We start from the raw sequence: 14,964 nt of genomic DNA, 5'->3' as shown, positions 1-14,964 counted from the left end.
TCCCGAGGAGGTTCAATGACTGCCAAGGGGGGATGGTCATCAGGTAAGAAACAACTGCCAGAGATGGCCCTCAGCTCGAAGCCGCCCCAGGCTTTAGCCACCAGACTATCCATACAAGAAGGCTGGAAAAGCTGGAGTCTAAGGGACGGGCAAAGGAAGTTGGGAGGACGTGTCCGGGGAGAAGTGGGACTGGAGAGAAGAGCAAGGAGACGGAGGAGGGGAGGAGAGGTAGGAAAAGGGGGAAGGAGAGGGGAGAAGGAAGGGGATTGAGGAGGGGAAAGGGGAGGGAGAGAGGAGAAAGTAGGGAGGGGGCGGGGGGGGAAGGAGATGGGGAAGGAAAGGAGGAGGGGGAGGCAGAGGGGAAAGGAAAGAGAAAAAAGTAGGGAGAAGATGAGAAAGGGAAGGAGAGAAGGATGGGGAGAAGGATGGAGGAAGGGAGAGAGAAGAGGGAGGGGAGGGGAAGGAGGGAGAAGGGGGAGGGGAGGGGAAGGAGGGAGAAGGGGGAGGGGAGAGGAGAAGCAGAGGATGGGGAAGGGAGAGGAGGGAGGAGGGAGGGGGACAGAGAGGGTGAGGAGAGGTGGGAGGGGGAGCCAGGCAGAGGAAGGAGGGGGCGGGGAGGGGAGGCGGCCGCCGCTGGAGAAGGGAGGGTGGGGGTGTGCGCGCGCTGGTCACGTGCCGCGCTGCCGGCCCGCCCTCCCCCTCCTTCCCCTCCCTCCCCTCGGTGCCCGCTCCCTCCCCTCCCCGCGCTCGGCCCCCTCGGCTCCCTGCGCTCGGCTCCTCGGCCGCCGGCGCCCGCTCTCCTCTCTCTCCCGTCCCCTCCGGTCCCCTCCGCGCTGCGCAGCTTTGCAGGAAGCCTCCTCCGCCGCCGCCTCCTCCTCGGCCGCCGCCGCCGCCGCCTTTGTTGCCCGGTCCCCGGCGCGGGCGGGCGGGCGGTCCCCGGAGCGCCCTCCCTGCCCGTCGGTCTGGGTCCCGGGGCGCCCGCCCGGCCCATGAAGGGCGCCCGCAGCCGCCGGCGCCGCCGCCTCCTCCTGCTCGGGCCCGGGGGGACGCAGGACTGAAGCGCCCGGGGCGGGCCGCGAGGGCACCATGGAGGTGAATGCGGGTAAGAGCCGCGGTCGGGGGCGCGGGGTCCCCCCCCTTTCTCCTTTCCCCCTCTTTTCCCCTCCCCCAGCGGCCCGGCCCGGCTCGGCCCCCCCTCACATGGACCGGCCGCGCGAGCCACGTGCGCGCTGTGTTTACGTTCGGCGGCGCGCGGCCGCGGGTTGGCCCGGGGAGCCCGTGACGCGGCATTACATAATGGGGGCCCTGGCGGCGGCGGCGGGCGGGGACACGTGAGGCCGCCGGGCTCCCTGACCCACATTCCCCGGGGCCGCAGGGACACGTGGGGGCGGGGCCGCAGCCCGAGAGGGGGCGGGGCGAGGGCGGCCCCGCCTCTTTGGAACGCTCCGGGAATGACGCGGCCCCCGGGACCCCCTCCCCGCGGGCTGGCTGGCCCACTGCGGAGACTGCGCGAGGGGGCGGGCGGAGCGCGGGCCGGGCCCGGGGCGAGTGCGGGAGTGTGCGTGGGTGAGACCGCAGTGCGCCGGCCGCTGCCGCCGCCCGGTCCCGCCTCGGGGGGCGCTCTCGGGGTGCAGGCCCCCCCCCCCCGACCGCGGAGAGAGGGAGCGAGTTTGCTCCTCAGGCGACGTGCGAGCCCACGGCCTGGCATCGCCACTGCGTGCCTCAGTTTCCCCACCTGTAAAATGAGGGTTTGGTCCCTTGCAGCCCCACCGCTAGTGTTCCGAGGGCTCGCCCGCACAGGCTTCCTTCCCCCTGCGAGCTCGCGGCCCCGGGCCCTTGTGTCCCCCCGTGGGGAGGGCTCTGCGGGGTAACCGCAGCGGCGGCTTGGGGCTGTCCACGGGAAGCAGAGTCAGGGCGTTCGGGTGCCCGCGGCCCAGAACCCGAGTGACCGAAAGGAACAGATCCCTTTCCTGGGAAGAGAAAGAGCTTTTTCTTAGGGAAGAGCCAGCGGCCCCTCCCGCGCAGGGCAGTGAGGGGATTGGGGAACTGAAATGGGGTCATGCGGAGAGAAGGGCCTCTTACTGTTCTCATGCGGAAAAGTCGCCCGGGGCAGGCGTGGACCCGGGCCTCCCGGTGCCTGCTCCAGACGGAGGGGGCGCTGGTGCCGGGAGCCTGGGGCTGAGGATCGCGCCTCAGGGCCGCCCCGCCAGGGGGCTTTGCCGCAGGCGCCCTTTCCCTGTCCCGAAGTCAGTCAATCAGCATTTGCAGGCACCGAGATTCAGGCCCCGGCCCGGGCAGTGCCCACACAAGCGGGCTTACAGAGTAATTAATAGAGGGGGCAGGCCCTGGAATTAAGGGGCGTTGGGAAACGCGTTCTGTTAAGTGCGGGCCCTAGTTGGGACTTCCAGGAAGCGGGGGTGGGGGAGTGGGGGTCTGCAGCTGGAGCCAGAGGAGTGAGTGTCCAGGCTCGGGGAGCTGTCGGAGGAGAGCCCGGAGCCCAAAGGTTGGGTGCGGGGGAGGTCTTGTTCTGGGGACCTGCGGGGTGGGGGAGGGGGACGGGAAGCGTCAGGGTGGCTGAATGGAAGATGGATTGCCGTGGGGAGAGCCCGAAGCAGCCCCAGAGCCTCCCATCAGCTGTAGTCCCGAGTGAAGTGATGGAGGGGTGGGCAGTGTCAGAGGAGAGAATATGGGGGAGTGCGTTAGATTGCAGAGGTCTGAGGACTGCTGAGGACTGGGGCAGCCACCATCCTAGAGATGAAGATACATCCCCGGGAGCATTGGGGTGGAGGTAGAGGAGGAGAGATTCCGGGAGTCCCTGTGCGACTTCTGTGCTGGGTGGGTGGGGCCGAGTGGGAACCCGCAGAACTGCCCTTAGGACTCATCTCGGATCCTTGCTCAGTGTTTGCCCACTGGACCAGCAGCAATAAAAATGAATTGGTGCACTCCTGTTTTCTTATCTCAAGCATGTCAGCCTTAAAAAATCCGCTTCTTTTTATTCCTTGTCAGCAGCTTATTATTTGAGTGAGTCACCTATCATGCCTCGTTTCTGATCTTTCTTTGAAGGTGATTTTGTGCTCACCCGGGAGGTCCCGTTGAACACACGGTTGATCTGGGAATAGTGCCCATGTGTATGTATACTAGTCATTCCTGGTCTGGGTGAATCGAATTTAATTTTAAAAGATTTAGTGTGGGTTCTTTCTCGGGCCTCCTCATTCTCTTCTGGAAGAAAGGGATAGAAACTAGCCCAGATCAGTGACTCATTGGTGCAGGGAACTCCTTGGCAGGGAACTCCCTCTCCCAGGGCAGCGCAGCGCCTTCTCTAATTGAAGAATGAGAGCTGCCCAACACTGAAGGTTTGGGATTGTTCTGGTTTGGAGGCCAGCTTGCTCTCCACTAGACCAGGCAGCTTTTCAATAGTATTTTAGCTTTCCAATTGTATGTAAAAATAGTTTTCAACTCTAATAGTCCCTTACTTTCATATTCCCTAATTGATTGGGGAATTTACCGTTCCTTGCCACTACAAAAAAAAAAAAAATTGTGATAAACGTTTATTTTTCTATATGTGGCTACTTTCCCCTTTTTTATGATCCCTGTGGTATACATACAGGCCTAGTGTGAGAGGTAATTACAATTTGATTGCTCTTTGGCCAGAGTTCCAAATTGCTCTCCAGAATGGCTGGATCAGTTCACAACTCCACCACCAATCAGGCAGCCTTCTTAAAGAAGGTATTTATGATCCTTGTGTGTGAGGTTTCTGTAAAGTTTACAACCTTTGACCTCTCAGGTTGGCTCCTCTTGAACCTTGTTTCCTAACTTTTTTTGGATGGTCTTCCATTGATGTTACAGAATGTTGATTTAATTTGGAAGGCGGCTCTTTAACATTCCTCTGCTGTCTCATCTTATGTAGCAGATACTGATTGATGAAGAGGGAGAGAGCAGGGAGTCTATCCAAATGGAAGAATGTCTACTGTCCAGATGTTCAGTTTGGATGAACTATTTGTGGAGTTTTGTCTTAGACAGATGCTATGGAGGACTCATGAACTGAGTCCAGACTAAGTGGAGGAAAGCAGTCTTGATGGCCTTTAGAAAATTTGTGATGCTTTTATATTTTTGGAACATGCTTTGGTAATTTTTTTCTTTTGTTACATCATTGTCACTTCCTATTGACAGCCCTCTCCATACTCACAAATTGAATGAATAAGTACATTCTACCAAAACAACCTGTGTTGGTCATGTCTGAAAATGTTGGTCACCTCTGTCAGGAAGTGGGCTTCGTGATTAACTCTCTGAAATTATTATATTGGTCACTGTCCCCCGTTCTGCAGTCTTGTTGTCTTCTGCCTTCTTGTGTTTAGTGTGTAAACTTTTGTCCTGGTTCTGCTTCCTTCCTTCATCAATATATGAGGCTTCCCAAGTTTCTCTGAATTCTTCCTCTTTGATTTTTTTGTAGATCATATCCCTAACATAGGTAATATTCATATATCACAGTTCAGTCATTTTCCAATTAACAGACATTCTTTTTCTCTATAATCCTTTACCATTACAAAAAAGCTGTTATAGATACATATATATGTGTATTTATATATATATATATTTTTTTAAAAGTCCACATATATCTATATACATATATGGACTTTTGTCCTTAATCAACAGATCAAAGGGCACGTAAAGAATTTTTAAAGTATCATTCCACATATTTTCTTTGTCTAGACCAAGTCACAGTTTCACTCACATGGCCCTAGGATGCCTATTTTTCAAAGTTTTTAGGATATTTTCTGTTTTAGTTTTTTGGTCAGCTTTATCAATGATAAGTGTAAAGTGAAACTTCTTAATATAATGCCATTGCTCATGTAATGCTTTTGATGGTTGTGAACATTCTTTCATATGGTAGTTGATAGCTTGCATTTTTTTCTTTTGATGACAAGAGTTTTCATAATCTCTATGGATATATCTGAGGGATAGCTCTTGTTCTTTCATATCAGTTTGTATCAGTTCCCTGATTTTTGTCAAGGATATTTAAAAATACATTTTACATGTCAAATCTTGATGAGATGTTTGCTGAAAATATTTCCTCCACTAACTGTCTTCTAATTACAGGTATATTGATTTTGTTCAATCTTTCAATTTTATGTAATTGAAATTTTCAATTTTGTTATCTCTGATTAGGTCTACCTCTTGCTTACTTAAGATTTTTTTCTCCTATTCAAAGTGATCAAGGTATCTCCTTCCAGTCTCTCTCTCTCTGCTGTAACTTTTTATAGTTAAGATTATATAGCTCATTACAGCATATGGTATAAGATATTGAATTAAACATAACTTCTGGAAAAATACTTTTTGTTTTTTCTCTGTTATTTTTTGTTATGAGTCCTTACTCTATTAGTTTGAATTTATGGAATTATTAAATATTTGATTATACTCTTCAAAGGTTTCATGTTACTTTTCCTTTATAATACAAATGACTAAAAGTTAGGGAGCATGTTTTTTAATTAGTGCTGCTAATTCAGGAGAAAGCCCTAAATCCTGGAGCATATTCATACTATATATTTGTTGGCCAATTTGAAATTTTCCACAGATTTTCATCTATTTTCTGTTTATATATAAAAATTTCTGGCACCAAGGCTGAATAGTAATGAAGTTGGTAATTGTAAATAGAATTGCTTTCATCTAACATTTCAAAAAGATGGGTCTGGGACTGCTTGCATGGACCATGTCTGACAAAAAAAAAATGGAAGCACACAAAACTTGGGCAGAAATTTACAGTTCTTGCTGTAGTGTGTCACAGTAGCTTTCTACTTGCTACATTTTAATGATTTCATTAATATGAGGAATTCATTGTCTTGAAGGACAGAACCTGATTTTCTGCCTGCTACTTCTTATTCTGTCTCTTTCTCATCTGCTTGATTGAGCAATTGATCACAGATAACCAAAGGTTTCCTCATCCTTAAGTCTATCTCATTGTTTCTATAATATTTCTTTCTTTAATGTTTCAGTCATACTCATTGTACCCCATTTAAAAAAAAAATGCTGCTGCGCAGTGGCAAATATAATCTGTAACAAAAATTCTCTTTCAGATTATTCTTTCTCTTGTCTTTTTTTTTTTTTTTTTAAATTTTTTCCTGAGGCTGGGGTTAAGTGACTTGCCCAGGGTCACACAGCTAGGAAGTGTTAAGTGTCTGAGCCAGATTTGAACTTGGGTCCTCCTGAATTCAAGGCTGGTGCTCTACCCACTGCGCCACCTAGCAGCCCCCCTTTCTCTTGTCTTGGCATGTACTCTAGAATTTGGGGCTTTCTACCAAATTAGCAGCACTAATTAAAAACATGCTCCTTAACCTTAGTCATTCATGCTATAAAGAAAAAAATAGCATTGTACTTAATATGGTTGAAGATTTGCTTTTATGATTTTGCTTTCCTTAACTTTTAAAGTAAATAATAATAGTTGTTGTTGTTGTAGTTTGTCTTTTGTTCTTGAAGAGGACCAGGATATCAGGGAGGTGATGCTGTGACATGCAAGAAAATTGCACGTAAGTGAGGGCTGTGCAAGCTCACCTGCCTCACTTACCCCTCCAGAACCATCTGGGTCGAGTGGCAAGAAATATAGTTCAGGATGACTAGAGATGGCCCCGGATGAAATGGGAGACCTTGGCCTTTTCAAGCTCAGGTCTTCAACAGGTCTCAATTTGATTGAGGCTGCACCCATTCAGTGACTAAGGCAAGGTTGCAATTGAGACAAAGAATGGCCTCTTTGACCTAATCAAATGTCTGTGTGTCTGTCTCTCCCTTCTCCCCTCCTCCCTCAATAAATAAATCTAGGAATAGCCTCAGGATTTTTGGTCAAAACAGAAATGATTGCTATTTACAACCGATTTGAGTCAATCAGGACATAATAATGACTGGTGCTAATTATTTGAATGAGAGAAAGAGAGTGCACATGAATAAGAATTGAATATTTTCTTTTGTCCTTAAGGTAGAAGGAAAAACTTTCTAGATTTGAAGGTTGAATTTTTTTTGGGTGAATAACAGCTAACTGATGTCTTTACTTCTAGCCCTCTGGGAACTCTGCCCTGACCTTTCTGAACCTTAGTTTCCTCAATTGCAAAATGTCTTCCTCTAAGTCTAGGATGTGGTTTTATTTACTATCTTCCTGAAAGTTGGTAGTAAGTCAGGCCTGGCCCCCAGTGGCTGAGTGTGTTTCAGGTAGAAATAGACTGGCCAATAAGGCATTGCCTGGCCTCCTTTTTTCCTATAGAGATGTAAAGGTGGCACATCCTTTTTTATTTTTATTTTTTTTTAAATTCCAGTGGTATTTTACTTACATAGTTTTCAGTGTTCATTTTTGTAAGATTGTGTAAGATTTTAGTTCCAAATTTTTTTCTCCTCTTTCTTATCTCTCCCCCCCCCCAAGACAGCAAGCAGTCTCATATAAGTTATACGTGTACAATAATTTTAAACATGTTTTTATGTTAGTCATGTTGTAATAGAAAAATCAGAAGAAAAAGGAAAAACCATGAGGATAAAAAGATGAAAATAGTATGCTTCAATCTACATTCAGTCTCCATAGCTCTCTCTCTGGGTGTGATTGATACTTTCCATACCAAGTCTATTAGAATTTCCTTGAATCATCAGATTATTGACAAGAGCCAAGTCCATCACATTTGATCATCGTTTAATCTTCTTGTTCCTGTGTACAAGGATCTCTTGGTTCTGCTCATGTAAGTCCAGGTCTCTCTGAAATCATCCTGCTGATCGTTTCTTAGAGAGCAATAATATTTCATAATATCCATATACCATAGCTTATTCAGCCATTCCCTAACTGAGGGGCATCCTCTTGGGTTCCAGCTCCTTGAAGGGTGGCTCATCTAGGGCAGAAGTAGTTGAGTTTTTCCTTTTCATTCCAGTTCATTAAATATAGAAGGTACCTGACCAGGGAAACCAAAATGCCTTTTTTTCTTTAGAGCTTAGTTTAACAGGGGGATAAGATATAGACAACAGTAGCTCCAGGTAGCATGTGAACAATGCTAAGAGATAGTAGAAGGGAAAGGTCATTGAGCTGGAAGATCCAAAGAGACTTTGTGGAGGGAGTGATACCTGCTTCTGCAGTGTTAATGTTTTAATGTTCTCTTTTGGAAATTACTTGATATGTTCTTGTCTTTGTGTGTGTCATGTCCCTAGAGATATTAGACTGAGTGGGTGCTTAATAGACATTTCTTGAATTGGAAAGGGTGGATAGTCAGCTGTGTCCACTGGCTTACCCTGCTTAGGAGGACATACATTATTCTGTTTGGTTAATTAAGAGGTCATTGGTGACGCAGAGTATCTTAAGTAGAATGATAAAGATCAAAGCTAAATTTCAGGGGAGTTTTCAGTTTTCAGTTAGGATACTTCAGAAAATTTCTAGGCAAAGGGAAAAAATTGGTTGATAGAAATTGAAAGTGAGAGAGGATGGGATTGAAATAGTAAGTTAAGAGGGCCAGGACTCTGGTAGCTTTGGTAAGAAGGACCATCTCCTCTAGTGAGAGCAGAAGAAATGAGGAGGAGAATCTTGAATGTTATTTCTCCTCCAGCTTCCTCATTTTAGACTTCGCAGTGCAAAGAACAGAGCCAGAGCTGGGACTCAGACCCTTCTGACTCCTCATTTCACTCCCTGGGTTGAGAAGTAGGGGGGAAGACACTTGGGCTGCTTTGTTTTCAGAAGAACTGACCTTTTCAGTAAGGCTTTCTTTGTGTAAAACACATGACTGGCTGTCATTCTCCTAGGCTGTTCTTGCCATCTCAGAATTGAATGTCTGAACCATTTTTGGCCGATCACTCTCTCCTTGCTTTGTTGTGTAGGAAAGGGAAGAAGTCTACCCAGGAAACAGCTCTGCACAAGCAGGTGTTGGAAGAGATGACCTTCCTGGTAGTTTTCTGCTCTGCTCTTGAAGAGAGAAAGATTTGATTGCAGGACTCTTGCCAAGGCAGTATGCCTTATTTATGGGTGAAGAAATCTTGTATCTCCCGTAGTCCTTTATAATACAGCTGTTGACTGAATGATTGACTAATTACTCAATCCCAGAAATAATTGTTAATCGATTTTGCAGAATAATTTTGTAATTACATACAGTATTAATTTTTAAAAATAATTTTTTAGTGTTTTGTTTTTTAAACATTAACATACTTTCTCCAAGTACCTCTCCTCCCTTTCCCTTCAGAGAGCCATCCCATATAAAAACAAGTACTTTTTAAAAGACAAAAAAGGAAGAAAAGGAAAAAAATCAGCCTCATTGATTAATACATCCAAAAAAATCTGTGTAATGTACAACTCTTATGAACTCCTACCTCTAACTAAGTAATGGGCATGGAAGTGTTTTCTCATAGGTCTGTTTTTATATGCCTATTATTTGTAATTTTGCAGCATTTCACTTTTGCTTTTTTGTTGCTTCTTTCCATTTACATTGTTATCAACATTGTGTATGTTGTTTTGTACATAGTATTTCTAATGATAAATCCGTACTAGAAATAATTGCTTTTGAGAGGATGTTGATTGACTTTACTGGAGGAATTAGGAAAGTCCCATTAAAAAGAAAAGAATTATGAATTGTCTTTTCTCTGTCTTCCAAAGATATAGAGGACTGTCAGGAATGGGATTAGAATCCAGAATGTATGGATTATACTCTAAAAAAGGCAAATGCCTGGGAGACTGTTAAAAATAATTATTGAGGAATAAAGGAAATTGTAATTAAGTGGGTGAGTTGGCGGTGGAGCCGATTTAAAAAAAATAGCTTATTATTTTTATTTTTTTTTTAGTAACAAGTTTTTTTTTTTTTTTCCAATTTGTCACTTCAATTGCTTCCCTAACCCCAAACTGATTAAATTTTTAAAAACCCAAAAAAACAAACCTTAAAAATACATGGTTACATAGTCTAGTAAAACAAATCCTCATGTAACTCTTGTCTGAAAAACATTGTATGTCTCTTTAGGCATTTTACATAATGTTAATACAGAATAAATGACTCTAAATCTTATTTTTGCTTTGTATCATTTTATAAAGATCTTCCCAGGTTTTTTTCTGAAATGAAAATAACCTGTAGAGAACTAAGCCTGAGATTCAATTGAGCCATATCACTCTTAAGCATTTTTGAATGAAATATGAAGAATGGGCAGCCCCCAAATGGAAGGAATATAGAAGCCTTGTTATATAACTAATCTAACAGTGTTGCCGAGAGAACCATTTTAATTCTTGCAGTATAGTGCCCATTGTACTCTGAGAGGAAGTGGAGTGGTACTCGGGGATTTTGAAAGAGCACATGAACCTGGCCAAAGGTGTATAGGAGGATTCACAACTTTAAAAGTATTAAAGGATGGATTCTTAAGATGTTTCCAAAATTGAACTAATGGAAGAAGATTATGGCGGAAGCTTTTGCCAAAAAAAGCGATGGCGAAGTTGTAAGAAGCTCCCAACTCATTTGCTTTTTCTTCTCACTAGCAGTTTATTTATATAGTCAAATACTTTAAAAAAAAGCATTTGACTATGTAAACAAAATTCAACCAAGAAAACTGCTGTAACTCCCACCTTCATATTAAAGTTATACAAGATAAGAAAAATCTCATCGTATATTGTTGATCTGTCAAATTGAGATTTTGAACAGGAAAACAGGTTTGTCTTATTGTTTGGGGGTATTTTGGAAGGTCACAAAATCAAAAGAAAAACATCTCTGTTGATCTTGAGGTTTTCCAAATTTGCCTGTGTCTGGGAGTCCAGAAACACTGCATAGATTTCCTCAGTGAAAGATGTGCACAATGTGACATTGCAAATGGAAATGAAGTAAATGAAAAACTCACATCCAGACTATCATAGGCATATATCACTAACACACACACACACACACACACACACACACACACACACACACACACACACACACACAATGTATGTACTTGGTGCTTTTACTAACTACTTAGGACTTTAATAGTCACATTCAGCTCTAGGAGTTCCTACACTAGGAGGTTATATATTGATGAAATTATAGCTATTTTATATGTTTATGTTTATAATCAGACATATAGAATGACTGACATGACATGGGCTGGTCATGGTTCCAGAGTGGACAGTAGGTAGCCAGTTCATGATACTCTGGTAACCCAGAAATGTTAATTTAAAAAGAGAGACACAGGCACACATATACCCTTCAGTGCGTTGAAGAGATCTTTGAAAGATTTATGAAAAGACATGGAAAAGAATTGTGTAGGATACAAAAAAAAAAAAAAAAGATGTTTTTATTAGTATCAGTGGAGGAAGTACTTACATTAATAAAATGAAGACATCAGTATCATTAGTAGTGGCAGATAGTTCATGGGGCAATTTTATAGCAGAATGGTTAAAGAAACTGGAGAGCTTGAGATTTTCCTATCTCAGAAATTGAGTAAATTAAGTTGTATTCTGAATTGCCATCTTAATCTCCTCTTTTAAAAAAAATGAATAAGGATAGCATGAAATTAGCTAATAGTTTCTGGCACAAAAGTATACATGTTCCCAAGTGAATGGAGACTTTCTTGAAATAAATTTATTCAGTTTTTCAGTCAAGTCTGAATCTTCATGACCCCCTTTGAAGATTTTCTTGACAAAGATCTTAGAGTGGTTTACCAGTTCCTTTTCCAGTTCTTTATAGATGAGAAAATCGAGGCAAACAAGGTTAAGTGACTTGCATAGGGACATATAGCTAGTAAATGTCTGAAGCAGCCTTTGAACTTATGTTCTCCAGACACCCAGCACTCAATACATTATACCACTGGCTGCACAAAATTAATAGTAATCTGTCATATTTTCATATTTTGTTTGTTATAGAAAGCGAATTTAAGTGTAGAAACTTCTTGTGTGTATTCCTTTATATAGGAATTTGACCAAATTCATTAGATAAAAATGACCATTGCCATTCTTTTGTCTGATGCTTAGTTGAATTTCTAACTTGTACTGTGTCATTACTTATTTTGATTTTCCTTTTCTTCTGAAGTGAAGGACTTGAGTTACACTATCTTTTCTATTATTTTAGCATGTTTATCCCTGTAGGCATTCCCAAAGTGACTGACATCCACTTTAAAACAGCTGCATTGATTAAAAATGATTTGTGATCTGATGAAACTCATTTACCTAGATAAATTTTGAGGTTGCTTTGTCTTTTCTGTCAAATTCAAAAGAAACTAGCACATATTGACTTAATTTTAAAATGCAGTATTATCGTGTTTATTGTTTTTTATTTATTAAATATTTCCTAATTGTATTTTAATTTGGTTCCCATAATTTTTAGAAATATTCTGGGTCACATCTATTGGCTGGGTGTGACCAAAGGCAACCAAACTGTGCTAGGTTTGCATCACCATCTAGTGGCCAATGTGGAGCACTGTATAGCCTAACTTTGTTTTTCTATAACTTTTGTTTGCCTTAAGCCATCAAAAGGTATCATTTTCTTGTTGGAAAAGTGACAATACCTATTATAAAGGAAAAACCTGTCCTAAATCAGTGTTTTGTTTAATTACTAGAGTTGCAATCATATTTCTTTCTATTATTTGTTATTTTAAATACATTATAGACGACAGATTCTTGTCCTCTAGGCTAAGAAACCAAATATTTTTTTTCAGAGAAGCAGGATGACTTAAAGGGATAGAAGTTGGGAGTCAGAATTGAGAGTCAGAAAGAGCTTAGTTCACATCTTGCTCCTGATCTGACATATCCTAGTGGTGTGACTATGGACACTTGAAGTTCCTTGAACCTTACCTATCTATAAAAATAAGGATAATCTATCACAGAGATCTCTATGAAGTTCAAGTGAGATGTTCTAGGCAAGATTTACATTTCATTTATTGTTATTTTTTCACTAGACTTGTGACTAATGAAGATTAGCAGCTGTTCTGTAATTCATGGTTTTAGAAAACAAGGTATATCAGAGGTAAGCCTTAAACCTAGATGTTTTCAGACTCAGTTATCTTGGGTAATGTTTGTCAAATGCTATTTCTTCCTTCCCTTCTTATTCTATGCTGATTTATTAATAAGAGATTGTCTATATTTTGTCATTCTTTCCTATTTAAAGAGTAATAATATCTTACACTGAAGAGCAGCTACAGTTTTATAGTAAGATAAAGGGAAAAAAGCATTTATATGTGTCAGGCACTGTGCTAAGTGCTTTTTACTGTTATCTCATTTGATAAAGTATTAAAACAAGGGGTTTCATCTATTCCTCAGGAAAGTATTCATATATCCACCCATTAAATAATTATGGAGCAGGTAGTATGTGAGAGCAAACAGCAGAAACAAAACACCCACTACCATTTATTTTAAGAAAGGTGTTAGTTACTTTGTTGTCAAAGATCAGTGTATCTCTGCATTTCTTATCTTGGAACTTTTAAAGTTAACTATTATTATTTGATTTATTATATCAGCTGAGTGACTGGGAGGGTTGAGCCGCCATATTGGAAAAGGACTTCTCTCCCTGGTATTTGCTGTCTGTGAGTAAGAAGGAAGGGGCTGAAAATAGCTGATAAATGCAGACAGGCTGTCCTTTATGGGATCTCTCTGCAGCCAGTCATTGGAGTAGCAGGTTTCTGCTGCATTTCTGCCAATTAAATTTCTGCTCTCTGAGAGACAAGTCATTTCAATTCTAAGATCTGACCTCTCAGAGTGGTGGTGAGGCTCCTGTGAGATGATGTATGTAAATAGTTTTGCATGTCTTAACATAGACTAGAAATGTCAGCTGTTACAGTTCTGACTGATCCTTGTCCCTGTGGTCTCTGTGGTGTGTTTGCTGCCTGGTTCTAGACAGCCATAGAGCCAGTGCTGTTGGGGTTGAGCAGCATTGTGTAATCCGTTGGGGTTGATCACTGGGCCGTTTTCCAGGATCATTTTATGTTAATGGTGTCTTACAGTCAGATAAGATGAAACAGTTCCAGAAACTAGAGGTGCTGTCAGGGGGATGTTCCAGGTCTGGGAGCTACATTGAAGTTTAGATACTCTTCTGATTAGCAACAGGGGAAAAAAAAAAAAAAAAAAAAAAAAAAAAACTAATAAAATCCTCTGAGAAGAATTACACAGTATTCTTAATGATGGTTTTCATGCTTTTCAATGAATAGTCTACCTTCTTGCTCAGTTTTGGCCAATGGCACACGTTTGTGGAGTAGATTTTGGATGACTGGTCCATGTGGGGAGATGAAAGCCACATTCTTAAGGATCATATGTCAGGCATAGAGAGCACCAAGCAATCTTCCCATTTACTACAAGAAGTAAGGAAGGCTTTGCCTAGGGTGAGAGCTATTGCTAACTTTTCTTGGTGCCCCCTTCTTATCATCCAGCACGAGGTTCTTCCTGCTGTTCCACTCACTCACCTATCTGATGGTTAGATTCAAGGCATGGTTTCTCCCTGTGCTTTCCTTCCTTTTCTCTCCCTCTCCCCACAGTGGTCCCAGCTCTAGTTCTCTCCTGGATAGTTTTGGCTATGAGATTTAAAAATGTGTCAGATAGATTGAGAAATGTTATAACCTGAAGGAACTCAAATCTACCTGAAACCTACCTCATCAGTTATCATATTAAATTTTCCAGATTAAAAAAAAACCCCAAAACTTCCAAATCAGAGCCTGTGTGTCTGCAGGTCCATTGGCTCTGAGCAGTTACTGCCACATTTGATAACAGCTCCCTTTTGCCTGTGCAGTTACTGGGGCCTGGGAGCATCTCTGTTCATTGAATAAGACAGCCAGCCAGCTGGGGAAAGGTCCGCTTCATATTATTCAGAAAAATCCAGGTCATCCCCTCTGTCCATTCAACTCATGGGGTACCAGAACTCATCAAGCAGAATGACTATAGTTTTAATTAATCTAGAACCTTGGCACAATTTCAGTTTGTGATGCAGCTAAGCTCATTTATTTGTGACATTAGACATAACATTAAAAATAGCAGTGGGGAAGAGAACGTGTCGGGTAAGTTTCTGGATCATGGGAATTGAC

The 14,964-nt window shown here is 42.8% G+C and overlaps 1 protein-coding gene across 4 annotated transcripts in view; it reads left to right on the top strand.

The window, feature by feature from the left end:
- Window positions 1-726: 726 nt before the first annotated feature.
- Window positions 727-14,964, top strand: part of NR1D2 (nuclear receptor subfamily 1 group D member 2) — a 39,924-nt gene continuing 25,686 nt past the window's right edge. The window contains exons 1-2 of one of the 4 annotated variants that reach the window (XM_074268744.1): window positions 728-1,102; window positions 12,853-12,920. Coding sequence is in view for 1 of the 4 variants with exons in the window: in XM_074268743.1 (XP_074124844.1) it covers window positions 1,087-1,102 (16 nt within the window). In the remaining 3 variants the exon portion in view is untranslated. Of the gene's footprint in view, window positions 1,103-3,532; window positions 4,057-12,852; window positions 12,921-14,964 lie in introns of those variants that run through there. The other 3 variants (XM_074268743.1, XM_074268745.1, XM_074268746.1) reach the window with 3 other exon arrangements.

This window comes from Sminthopsis crassicaudata, chromosome 5 (genome assembly GCF_048593235.1).
Source record: "Sminthopsis crassicaudata isolate SCR6 chromosome 5, ASM4859323v1, whole genome shotgun sequence".
Classification (NCBI taxonomy): domain Eukaryota; kingdom Metazoa; phylum Chordata; class Mammalia; order Dasyuromorphia; family Dasyuridae; genus Sminthopsis; species Sminthopsis crassicaudata.
The sequence above is the reverse complement of the archived record's forward strand: the minus strand, read 5'-3'. Positions and strand labels throughout refer to the sequence as shown.